This window comes from Sitophilus oryzae, unplaced genomic scaffold (genome assembly GCF_002938485.1).
Source record: "Sitophilus oryzae breed Bouriz unplaced genomic scaffold, Soryzae_2.0 scaffold_1318_pilon_pilon, whole genome shotgun sequence".
Lineage (NCBI taxonomy): Eukaryota > Metazoa > Arthropoda > Insecta > Coleoptera > Curculionidae > Sitophilus > Sitophilus oryzae.
Genome location: NW_022145969.1, coordinates 1,031,317 through 1,042,826, shown reverse-complemented (window position 1 = coordinate 1,042,826; position 11,510 = coordinate 1,031,317). Strand labels below are relative to the sequence as shown.

The 11,510-nt window shown below is 28.8% G+C and overlaps 4 protein-coding genes across 6 annotated transcripts; 2 read left to right on the top strand and 2 right to left on the bottom strand.

Moving 5' to 3' along the window:
- Positions 1-2,510: 2,510 nt before the first annotated feature.
- LOC115875072 lies at positions 2,511-6,865 on the bottom strand. The gene is made up of 15 exons (XM_030890424.1): positions 6,202-6,865; positions 5,863-6,143; positions 5,503-5,811; positions 5,270-5,449; positions 5,039-5,218; positions 4,843-4,976; positions 4,640-4,781; positions 4,186-4,588; positions 3,937-4,114; positions 3,596-3,881; positions 3,391-3,544; positions 3,138-3,334; positions 2,940-3,080; positions 2,767-2,885; positions 2,511-2,641 (listed from the first exon to the last, which is right to left on the bottom strand). Exons 1-15 carry the CDS (start codon positions 6,758-6,760, stop codon positions 2,605-2,607), a joined length of 3,300 nt encoding a protein of 1,099 aa, XP_030746284.1. The 5' UTR covers positions 6,761-6,865; the 3' UTR covers positions 2,511-2,604.
- Positions 6,866-7,035: 170 nt separating this feature from the next.
- Positions 7,036-8,334, top strand: LOC115875070 (uncharacterized protein B0303.7). Its single transcript, XM_030890419.1, has 2 exons — positions 7,036-7,756; positions 7,849-8,334. Exons 1-2 carry the CDS (start codon positions 7,136-7,138, stop codon positions 8,152-8,154), a joined length of 927 nt encoding a protein of 308 aa, XP_030746279.1. The 5' UTR covers positions 7,036-7,135; the 3' UTR covers positions 8,155-8,334.
- A 38-nt stretch (positions 8,335-8,372) lies between these two features.
- On the bottom strand, positions 8,373-10,142 carry LOC115875071 (cysteine-rich hydrophobic domain-containing protein 2). Of its 3 annotated transcripts, none has more exons than XM_030890421.1 (4): positions 9,984-10,142; positions 9,770-9,894; positions 9,482-9,692; positions 8,373-9,425 (listed from the first exon to the last, which is right to left on the bottom strand). In XM_030890421.1, the coding sequence occupies exons 2-4, from the start codon at positions 9,889-9,891 to the stop codon at positions 9,258-9,260; spliced, it is 501 nt and encodes a 166-aa protein (XP_030746281.1). In that variant the 5' UTR covers positions 9,892-9,894; positions 9,984-10,142; the 3' UTR covers positions 8,373-9,257. The 3 variants fall into 3 exon arrangements, with proteins under 3 accessions (XP_030746281.1, XP_030746283.1, XP_030746282.1); XM_030890423.1 differs by having other exon boundaries at positions 9,958-10,135; XM_030890422.1 differs by having other exon boundaries at positions 9,971-10,135.
- Positions 10,143-10,400: 258 nt separating this feature from the next.
- Positions 10,401-11,219, top strand: LOC115875069 (short coiled-coil protein homolog). Its single transcript, XM_030890418.1, has 2 exons — positions 10,401-10,469; positions 10,525-11,219. The coding sequence occupies exons 1-2, from the start codon at positions 10,415-10,417 to the stop codon at positions 10,881-10,883; spliced, it is 414 nt and encodes a 137-aa protein (XP_030746278.1). The 5' UTR covers positions 10,401-10,414; the 3' UTR covers positions 10,884-11,219.
- Positions 11,220-11,510: the final 291 nt, after the last annotated feature.

Below are 11,510 nucleotides of genomic sequence, written 5' to 3'. Positions count from 1 at the left end.
CAAAAAACATTCATTTATAAAATTCATTCATTTATGAAATTCATTTATTCGTCAGGATCGATTATAATAAAATATTAACTGAATTTTAGTTGTCGCGACGTAGGTTTTTTTTCGAGGAACCCGACAGCGGTCGGTGGCAATGCTATGAAAGAAGCCGGCATCTTTGATTTTTTGCGGAGTCAGATATAGATAAGGACACATTATTTTTTTTATTGAGGTGCTAGTATTTATACAGAAAATACATTATGAAGGGCGCTGTTGCCATATTTTGGTATTAGTTGATATTAGCAAAGAATATTATTGTTTGGCTTTAGTTAGTTAGTGATAGTATGTCTATATATTCTGCATTTTTTTTATCGATATTCTGTTGTTACACTGCAATAATACTTGTTATTTTGGATGTAGGAAAATTATTTTTAATGTTTTTAAGCAAAGACTGGTTTAATAAATAATAATAACAGTAATAATTTGTTATACCTATTAACAACAAAATTTAAAATCGTTTAATATAAATATTTTTTTTAAGCAGTAGCAAAATATAAACAACAAATTAGATGTCAAAATTATTTATATTAGATCCTATTTAAAAATAATATAGTCTCTAAATTTTTTGTGTGTGGCAACGTTGGTTTATTAAATAATAATAATTACAGAACTAATTTGTTATATTAACAACAAATTTTAAAATCATGAAATATAAACATTTATTAATTTTCTAAGCATGCAGTGTAATGGAAGGAAAATATAAATAAAAAATTAGAAATCAAAATTATTTATATTACTATTTAAAAATTATATTTACTTTTACTGGCATTTACTTTAAAAAATAAATGAAATATTTCTTCGCAAAAAACTACATGTAAGAGAATTAGCATAAACAAAATACAAACATCGTTAACTTTTTTTTTAAATTGGCACGTGTAAAACTTTCATTTTAATTTTCTCACCCCATAGTTTGAGTTCGATAACCGCATTTACTTAACCACATTACTTAAAGATGATTATTAAGTTCAACTAATTCATATTATTAAAACATCTAACATACAAATATGTATTTTTAAAATTAATTCTAAGTTCATCTCATCTCTCTTAAAAATTGCTACTTCTCAAAATTTCCCATTAAAAAATAGACCATATACCATATACCATATAAAATAAAATAATTGAAAGATCGGGCTACGGAAAATCACACAATTTTTTTTTTCATTTATTTTAACTATTTTAATAAACGCAAAAATAGCACAGTATTTATACGGCGAAGTTATAAAAATTTGGAAGAACTAATAATGCACTGACGCATACAAAAATCAAACGAATACTAAATTTCATTTATCAAAAGCATTCGATAGTCGTGGCTCAACGATAACCATTTAGTCGCACGGCGAGGTTGTCATATATGCTTTAGTATACAAATGAATGAATGATTTTATTCGAATAAAACCATTCGATAGTTGAAATCATTCATTCATTAACCATTCGATAGTCTAATTCATTCGATAGTTCACATCGCTACTTATTAGTAGGCCGTGATAAATAACAAAATATCAAAATGGTATTTATTAAAATAGTCATACACATATTAAAATTTATTTGGGATTGATATATTTTACTTTTGAAATAACTGTTACCACTGAAACTGTGAATATATTTTTCTTTTTTTTTATAACGGGATGGGTTTGCAAATATCTAAATCTTGAATTATTAAAGCATTTTTCAGGTGTTCGACATTGTTGTAGTGCCCACCATATATTTCGTATTTCAAAAATCCCCAAAATCAGAAATCGAGAACGGCGAAATCCGGGAATCGAGGAGGCTATCAATATGCGTTCATTGGTTCCAATTCATTGATTTGAAAAATAATAATTTAACAGTATTCTAATATTTCCATAGTTATGAGGGGGAATGTTTCCCATCTTGCTGAAAGTATATTTCACGTAAATTAGCTAAAGGAATATTTAAAATTTCCGATACGATAGATTATTCTTACGTATACACGTATTCCAAGATATGATATTTTTAATAAATATGATATTTTAATAAAAACTTTTAAATATTGCAGTAAATAGTGAACATAAATATAGAGTGATATATATTTTTGAGAAGCTTATGGCAAGACAGATCATATGATTTATAAATATACAGGGTGTTCCATTTAAAAAAACATAACTTTAGTTCATATTTTCAAAAATATTACTTTGGTAGAAAAACAGACTACGCCACTGTATTCTACGTAAAAAGTTCTACAATAAACAGTTTTCACCTTCGCGATAGCTTTAACAATAACAGAGATACAGGAGGTGTCCCAAATTGCAAAATTTTCAAAAAGACCCTGTAGCTCGGAAACGGAGAGGGCTATGAAAATTTTGTTTACGGCATCTTCCGTTTGACGAAAAAGTGGGACAGGTTTGTGCAAACCGCACCCTTCTATCTTCACTAATAACGGAGATACCTTATGATTTCAACCAAAATGGGACACCCTGTACAGGTATTTTTATTAAAAAATAAACATATTAAAATGTATAAAAAGATATATTCTGTAATCATTACAAAATACTAGAAGCCTGGAAGCCAATCAATTTGATTATGATGATATAAATAATTTGATTATGATGGTGCTTCTACTAAAACAGCTAATGGAGAACTAAAAATAAAATAAAATAATCAGACATGTATAATACATATGAAATTAATTTTATTACTATTTCGTTACAAATTTATTTAATAAATTAATTTCGGTGGCGCAAATAATGAAAAATATAAGTTTACCTTTCTTGATTGTTGATGAAGTTTTCTAATCTCTGTTTGTTAGTTTTGTAATAGTGCACCAATTTCTTCAGCATGTTGTCATATTCTTTACCTTTTTGATCATGCACATAATGGACTAACTGTAAAAATAAATACTTATAAAGAGATGAAAAGGGGCAAAAATCAATACGTACTTCCGATTTTACATGATCAATCCAGCAAAGGACCACATCAAATAATGGATAAAAGACATCTTTCATTGATTCTTCGTTTTTGGCGAAAAACAGAAGGTCTAATAGAGACAAAGTACAGTACCTTACGTCAGCCTCATACTCCTAAAATATTTTATTTGTATATTAAACTGCTATGTTTAAATTATTTTTTGATATTACTCCATAAAATGCAAGCTCATTAAACTTCGGGTCCTTTTTCAAAATCTGCTTTTCTATACATTTGATGACTTTTCCATAATAGTTTAATTTGTAGTCAAACTCTATTTTGCCTGACATTACTTTGAATGTGTATAGAGAGTAGTGAAAATATTGGAAAAATGCCAAGTCAACTTTACATTTCCCAGCGACCAATACACCTTAAATAATTTTGTTTAAATTAGAGGCATTGATACTAATTTCAAGTAGAAATTACCGAAAATGGAGCTCATCTCTTTTAAAATATTAAACCTTGTTTTGATTTGGATTGAATTAAATAAGAATTTAATTAAGTCGTTCGGACAGTCTACTAATGATCTCATCACTAACAAATCGTCTTTAAAGCTGCTTGAAATTGGGTAATTGTCAAACTAAAATTTAATTTTATTATTTATCTGCTTAATGACTCCAATATTGCTTACTTTAGTGTAACCACTTAAGTATACTAAAGTGGTCATATAGAATTTTCCAATGTCATGTTTATTTGACAACTTAAATCTATTTTCTAAAGTGTGTATCATAAAATCGTGTAAACTGTACGATCCCAATCGATGCACAAATCTTAAGAAGTCTTCTGAATTTAAAAGGACGTAGTTATCATGAATCAATTCTTCCAAAATTAAAATACACACCCTACTTAGGACTGGGTGTGTAGTAGAAATATGATCTAGACAGAACCTTATTATATCTTCAAATTCGTGTGTTATTCTTAAAAAAATAAATACAGCTGTTATATCGTTATAATTATTTTTTTGGGGCTTACTCTGTGCATAGATTGTAATACATTTTGATAGCAGTTAGTTGTACTACAGGATCTTCTACTTCCAATGCCACTCTAAAAAGTTTACAGGCTATAGGAATTTTACTTCTGTTCATCATTGATATTGTACCAAAAAATGCTATTAGCTGTATTAAGGTATCTTTACATTCAGTCCTGAGCACTAAAAACACATTCTATTATTTAGATATTATGCTAAAAATTAAAAATAAACGTCATAGAAAGATAACTAACATGTCATTGTGTCTGGATGGTCCATAACATTTTCAAAAATTGTTAATATTTGAGGTGGTGGGGCTCTTTTTAATGATATACAAATTTCAGTGAGGTGCATGATAGAGCCCTGATGAAACTGATTCAGAGACAAAGCTCTATATGCTCTCTCGCTTGCAATGGTTAATAGATTTGATCTTTGAGGTTCATCGTCCTCCAGTTGTAAAATGCTCTTTAGTTTATCTATCAAAACGAACGTGGGTTTGATATTTATAATGCCACATAGTTGTTTAAATAGAGAGTCCCACAGCAGGCTGTGAATTGCATCAAACTTTGGAAAATATTCAACAGTATATACCCCGCTATTAACTAGGATTTTGTTGAATGCTGTTAACAGATGGCCAGCATTGTCCACAAAACATATCTGCAATTATACAATATAATATTCTAATTTTAATTACATACAATGTCCTACCTCTTCATAGTTATCTAACATATACTGAGTAAGAATATTATATTCCTTATATTTTATGAACTCTAAAAGAACATTTAATAGGACACAGTGGCCAGGCTCTTTGAAGTCTAAATTGGCAATAGTATGATAGACATGATCATATCTAAGGAAGAAAAGAATTGCATTTATATATATAAAGTTAACAAGATAAAAAATATACTTACTTTATTAGATGTCTACATTTTGTCATGAATATAGTATATTCAAATTCATCTGAGAGTAATAAATTTGAATAACACTCAGGGCCATACCTTTTACCATTTAAATTTGAAGAAAATACTGTATGGTTGTATAAATGCTGCAGATAATTGAAAATATATTGGTTCAGTTAATTTATGAATATATGCATTTATAATATACCTCTAAAAATTGCACAGAAGAAGTATCTTGATGCATTGCCATTTTGTGGAATACCCTCAAAATTGCTAGTCTTACATGTTTTTCAGATTTCTCTGATAATTTCAAATATAGCTCATGAAGATTGGGCAATATGTGTTTTATACTATAAGGAGTTCCATCTTTACATACCAAATATATTATCTACAAATAAATATTGTTAAATTTTAAGACACTTCAGCAACAATATTATACCTCAGCTGCTATATTACCATCAACAACATTAACTGAAACTAATATCCTAGATAGAATATTTAATATGCTCTTGTTTCTAATAGGACTGCTTGTATATTTATTGTTTTCTAGTATTTTTATCACAGCTCTAAATACGCCAACAATCTCGATGGTGACAAATTTTCCTGTTTCATTTACTGCCTGAAGATATTATAAGTATACAACTATGTTACTCTTTATTGCTTAGTTCTTACATCAAATATACTGTCCATCATAGAATTATTTTCTAGTAAGCAGATTTTTGATAGGACTTCAATAGTTCTTTCCTGTATTTGGCGTTTCTTATTCAATAAATGCATTAGAATATCTCTGAAACATATAGAAAACAGAACACCTAATTTATTAAACCTCCCAGGGTGAGGCTTCAATAACATTTCATATATAATTTTCATTAAATTTATGTAAAATTTGTCATGATTCTTAGACTCTAAATAATTGGGAATCCTTCTTAGCAGCTCTTTGTATCTCTCTTCATCCAACATGTTTATCATATCAACACAGTCCTTGAATTAGTAAAAATTTAAAATTGTATAATAATAAATTGATCTCTATACCCCAATCAAATCAAAGTCTGGCATTCCCCAAATAGAAAACAAGGCATCTATAAAATATTGCAATTTGTCTGGGTCGAATTCTTTAAACATAACTTCTTCAACAAACAATTTTGATGCATTTACTGATAAAGTGCGCTGATTTACTGATATATTTTCACATGCCTTACTTCTCAAACACCTTAAAATGCTTCCCATTATATGTTTAATTTCTTTTGGATGCTCTTTAATTCCTAGTAGATTCTTTATACATTCTAGACTGTATTTAGCCAACTTGTCATCATCTGAAATATAAACAATATATTCAAATAAATCTTATAAAAGCTATAAACTTCATATCACCTGATTCAACCCTAAATCTGATAATATTACCATACATATTTGCAGTACCTTGAACTAAATCAATGGGCATCTCATTTTTAGATGAGTAGTTACAAATATATTCCAAAATTCTCATTATATGGCTATCTGATAGACTCTGTTTCTGGGAAACATTATTTAAAACTTGTAAAACAACAATGTAAATGTTCTTTTCAAAGTACAGCTTCTCAATATCTGGAGGTAAATTAATTATCTTCAAATACAGCTCTGCAGCATAAAGTGCTGTACGGATAGATATCCGATCATTTGAAATCATACAGTAATAAATAAATGTTTGCAAATAAGCCTTTAAATTGCCTTCAATAGTTTTCAATTCGTCCTTTGTACAATCGTCAAATTTATGATTTAATTCTTCTAAATATAATTCGGTGTCTACAGGATAGTGAAAACTATATTCAATAATGTGGTCTTGAGAAATTTCATATTTCTTTCCTTTTATTATTTCCTTCCATAAGTGCGTTATTACAGTCGTTTGTGGGAGCTTGTCGAAGTAATTTTGTAGTGTTTCAATAAAATTCATCGTTCTAGCTTTTAAAAACTATAAACAATAGATTCTCTAAACTTATACAGCATTACAAAATATAATTGTTGATTGTTGATAGAAAACAAAACATGACAACAAAAAACAAAAAACTAGGTTAGCTAGTTGATGCTGATCTGTGGTAATTTGACTGGATCATAGATAAGAGGTAACTAGGTGCCATATTTTTATTTCGACTGGATATATAACCAGAAATACAATTAGAAATATTATTATATGGATAGTGATGATGGTTTCTTTTTTTCTATGGCATTAGGTATTTTCAAAATGTGATGTCATGTAAACGTCAAAATTATATTATTACTTTTTGTTGTACAAAATTTTAAAGTTAGCTGGTTTAAACAAATTAATATTATGCCTTTTACATCGCATAAACCGAAATCCACAGTAACTGTAAAGAAAAAACCACCGCCTAGACCACCACCCCCTAACTTTGGGAAATACAAAAGTAAGTCGACATTAAATTTAAATCAACCAAACCAAAATGTGAACCTTATTGAATGGAGTCCACCGAATTCACCGAAGATAGAAAGAGTTCGACAATTTGGCGGCAGTGTCTCAAGCTCATTTAGTAGTAGTACTAGCAGTTTAGCTTCTAGTAAAAAATCATTCGAATTTGAACTTCCCATATCAAATAATGTGTGGCCCATACAAGCAAGTAGCAATTCAGTGCCCCAAAATAACGGAGGAAGTTTTCAAAGTTACATCACTCCAATAACTAACAATTCTAGTACAAAGTCTGGATACTCTTCAAGTTTAAATGTGCCTTTGTTTTTTGGTTCAACAACGGTTCCAACTATTATACGTCCACACATTAAAAAAACGAAAACTGAAGACTGTTCTACATCTGGATCGCCTCCCATGCCTAGTATTCCACCTCCCAGTCCACCTAAAGTTGAAACTGAAATTGAAACTCCCTATGGAATAGCCTTATATGATTATCCAGCAAGTCACACAAGCGACCTTGGCTTACAAGTATGTAAATATTTTCATGATATATAATGCAACATAGATTTTTTGCTTATTTTTCAATGTATCGGGATTTATGTTTATTATTTTTATTGTAGGTGGGCGATGTGGTTATTTTCCTAGGAAGAATAAATGATGATTGGATCCATGGAAGAGTTCTTGATAAAGAAGGGATTTTTCCTGAACAATTTGTGGATGTAAAAGTACCTCTGAAAGGTGAAGAAAACACAGTAACTGCACTCTATGACTTTTCAGGGCAAGTGCCTGAAGATTTATCTTTTAAGGAAGGTCAGAAAATAAAGGTTACCAAAAAAATTTCGGAAGAATGGCTATATGGCGAACTTAATGGAAAATTTGGACAATTTCCAAGTAATTTTGTTAACAGAGTACCTACAAAGTTATAATTGAATCTATGACAATAACCTTTGCATCAGTGTAACACAATTAGGAGTATTATTCAATGTGTGATGTATATTTATAACACAAAATGTGATACTGAGTGCCTCTACTTAAGGCATAATTTGTTATATTTTATATAGGCTAATCTAATGTTACTCATGTTTTATTTTTATGAATAATAAAATAACTATGAAACAATTTTGTACTAATTATTTATTTTTTGTTGGATAATAAAATTATGTATTTAAAAACTAGCTAGATGGAAATAGTATGATTTCTACAAATTTAATAAGAGTATTTCAAGATACTATATACTTGGCTAACAGAAAATACCTAGAAGTAAGTAAAAACATACAGGATACTTGATTACCCTATATTGACCTTAAATATATCTAATTAAATATGTAATGTAAAAAGTTTATAAAACAACTTTTATTCTATTTTATTTACAATAATGCAAATTCTAATAACAATTTCCAAATGAACTTAATTATTTTAAAGTCTTAACTTTTTGGACATCACAAGGAGTTAGCAGTTAAATAAAAGAACATTCTTAACAGGAACCATAAACTTGCTTTGTTGCGCCATAGTTTAAATTAGTATATTAATTGCATATCTTTATATACGTAATTAATTCCTTTTAGTAAGTACTAAATATAACCGCATCTGACAAAACTTAATACTTATGTTACATATGCAGCAAGTCAACATCAACTCATCCTTAAATAAATTTAGTTGCTATAAACTAGAAGAGGAAGATTTAAAATTATGTTTTACTTATATCTTGAATTTAGTTTAAATCAAGCTTTAGAATTACTACAGAATTTAGATTAAACAATATGAAAAAATTATTACCTTTATGATATGCATCAGTTCTGATGGGCAGACTCAAAAGTATTTTTTAATAAACTAGTAGAAAGGTTCGAAGTAAAACTTGAGTTACGCAGTTTTAACAATAACTAAATGCTATATAACATGTGCAGTACTAACAAAATAGAATGTTACATTAATGGAAACATGAAGATTATGAAAAATACAGTATGTCTATTATCACATGCATCATATTTACAAAATCAACGAGATTCGGTTAATTGACACTATATCTCTGCTAATCGGGTCGGTAAATTGGAACTTTAGGCAAAAATTCAATTAAAATTACATACTCCATCATAGAAGACGAATCACACTGTTGCTTACTTAATCTCCAATGTAAACCAAGTTTATTATATAAATAACTATTTTCCCATTCTAACAGTTTATTTAAGGAATGTTGAGTCTAAAACAAATATTTTTGTTAAGTAGATTTATCAAGGATACAATTGCAATACTTACTCTTTTACTAAGACATATAACTGGCCAAAGGGAGCAACCCAGAGTACAGCAGCAGCATAAACATCCACAAAATAACCATTTTACATTTACTGGTAAAGTCTTTTTTAAAATCCCATTTATCCTCATTACTGTTTCTTTAAATTCTTCTGGAGCCACCCTTGATACCAAACCACTAGGAAATTCTGTACTAAACCGATTACTTAATCCAAATCTGAAAGAATACAAAGTAATTTTGTATCAGTTATAACTTATAACGTGCACATTTTAATAGTACTATTATTTATTTACACTGTCATATTTCCAGCTCCTCTTATAATTACTGGATCAGGAACCAAAGACACATCTGCAGGTTCAGTTTCTTCATTATTTTCAATTTCTTCTTCATAATAAATTGCATCAAAACCTTCCATGTGCTGAAAAATTAAAAACAAGGTTGTATGCAAAAAAACTCTAATGTTATTTTAGAGCTATATTACGTTTCCATTATACCTTTTGAACTTACGTTATGTTATTGATAAAGATGTATTTTTCTATGAAATCTGGATACTATTAAATTATTTCATACGAATAAAACTTTGATAAACATGTAGATTATTTCTTTGTTTACCTTCTACACTTAAAACTTGCAGCCATGATTATATAAAGAAATAAAGTGTCACTCTCTAATGTCAGGTTTTCTGTCACTTTGTCGATAATTATGTACATCTATGGTGAAATGAATTAAAAGTTGCCTATACTAAAGAGAATTACTGTCATATTTGTCTGTCAGTGTCAGTTGTGGTGTGAGTGCCGTCAGCCGTCAGTGGTTGTGTCAGCTTATTTTGCCTTTTAATGTTGATAATTTATAACTTGATTTATAATTTATTGTACTCGTGGTTTGTTGATTCAATTAAATCAGAATTTAACAATTAGTATAGCGTTCTAATATCCAACATGTCTGTTTCTAAAGTGCAAGATGATATACCATTAGCTGACGATGATCCCCAAGGTATAACTTAAGCTTATAGCTAATGTTTTTTTGAAAAATATGGTCATATTTTTAGTCATTATCAATGATGATCTAGAACTTAATTCTACATCTGATGCAAATTCTTCAAGCATGATCCATGGTAGAAGTATGGACTCCATACAATCAACCTTTACTAATGGAAGCTCTAGCCCTCAGCACAATTCTTTGGAGCCCGACACCAGTCCTGATGAACAAGAGGAAAAAGCCAGACTCATTTCGCAAGTTTTGGAACTACAAAATACTTTGGATGATTTATCACAAAGGGTTGACAGTGTTAAAGAAGAAAACCTAAAGTTGCGTTCAGAAAATCAAGTATTAGGGCAATATATAGAGAATTTAATGTCTGCCTCTAGTGTCTTTCAATCTACTTCACCAAAAATTAAAAAGAAGTGAAGGAATAAGTTTTACTCTAAGGATATACTGATCTGTAGTAGTATTGTAACTGATTATTTATGATTTTGCTTTATCGATGTGATTAAAGATAACTCACTTCTATATTATATTTGAAAATGTTGTATTCAGAGATTTTAAAGTGCATATTTATCATTTCATAAAACTCTTCATGAACCTAACACTCTCTATACCATAGAAGCACTTTTCTATTGCCTGTGATTGTATTATTATATGTTTCTATGACTTGTAACATAATTTTTATATATTTATTAATTGGTGCAGTTAGTTTACGTTAAAAAAATTATATTAGCTTGCCATATAAATAAATTACTCTAAGAAAGGATGTGTTTGATTATTATGGGAATTGTAGATATACCAACTCATTTAATATAAAATTTTATTTAGTAAAATATGCTCTCCTCAATATGAGGAAAATAAAACTATTTATAAATCATTAGTCACTTAGTTCAATTTTGCTCTTCTATTTATGAAAGAGATAAAATTATGAAAAATATAACAAAACAATAATTAATATATGATGGGACTATTGATTTATAAATAATATAACTATACAATTTTCTTATAAGTTAAATATGTACATATTTCTTTTTACTCTAGTATGGCAGT

Coding starts and splice junctions, on each gene's coding strand:
- LOC115875070 (XM_030890419.1), top strand. CDS start 7,136: ATGCCTTTTACATCGCATAAACCGAAATCCACAGTAACTGTAAAGAAA. Junction 7,757..7,848: donor CAAGCGACCTTGGCTTACAA/GTATGTAAATAT, acceptor TTTTTATTGTAG/GTGGGCGATGTGGTTATTTT.
- LOC115875069 (XM_030890418.1), top strand. CDS start 10,415: ATGTCTGTTTCTAAAGTGCAAGATGATATACCATTAGCTGACGATGAT. Junction 10,470..10,524: donor AGCTGACGATGATCCCCAAG/GTATAACTTAAG, acceptor TCATATTTTTAG/TCATTATCAATGATGATCTA.
- LOC115875071 (XM_030890421.1), bottom strand. CDS start 9,891: ATGGAAGGTTTTGATGCAATTTATTATGAAGAAGAAATTGAAAATAAT. Junction 9,693..9,769: donor GGAGCTGGAAATATGACAGT/GTAAATAAATAA, acceptor GTATTCTTTCAG/ATTTGGATTAAGTAATCGGT. Junction 9,426..9,481: donor TTATATGTCTTAGTAAAAGA/GTAAGTATTGCA, acceptor TATTTGTTTTAG/ACTCAACATTCCTTAAATAA.
- LOC115875072 (XM_030890424.1), bottom strand. CDS start 6,760: ATGAATTTTATTGAAACACTACAAAATTACTTCGACAAGCTCCCACAA. Junction 5,812..5,862: donor CAGACTTTGATTTGATTGGG/GTATAGAGATCA, acceptor TACTAATTCAAG/GACTGTGTTGATATGATAAA. Junction 3,545..3,595: donor ACTTAAGTGGTTACACTAAA/GTAAGCAATATT, acceptor ATTAAATTTTAG/TTTGACAATTACCCAATTTC.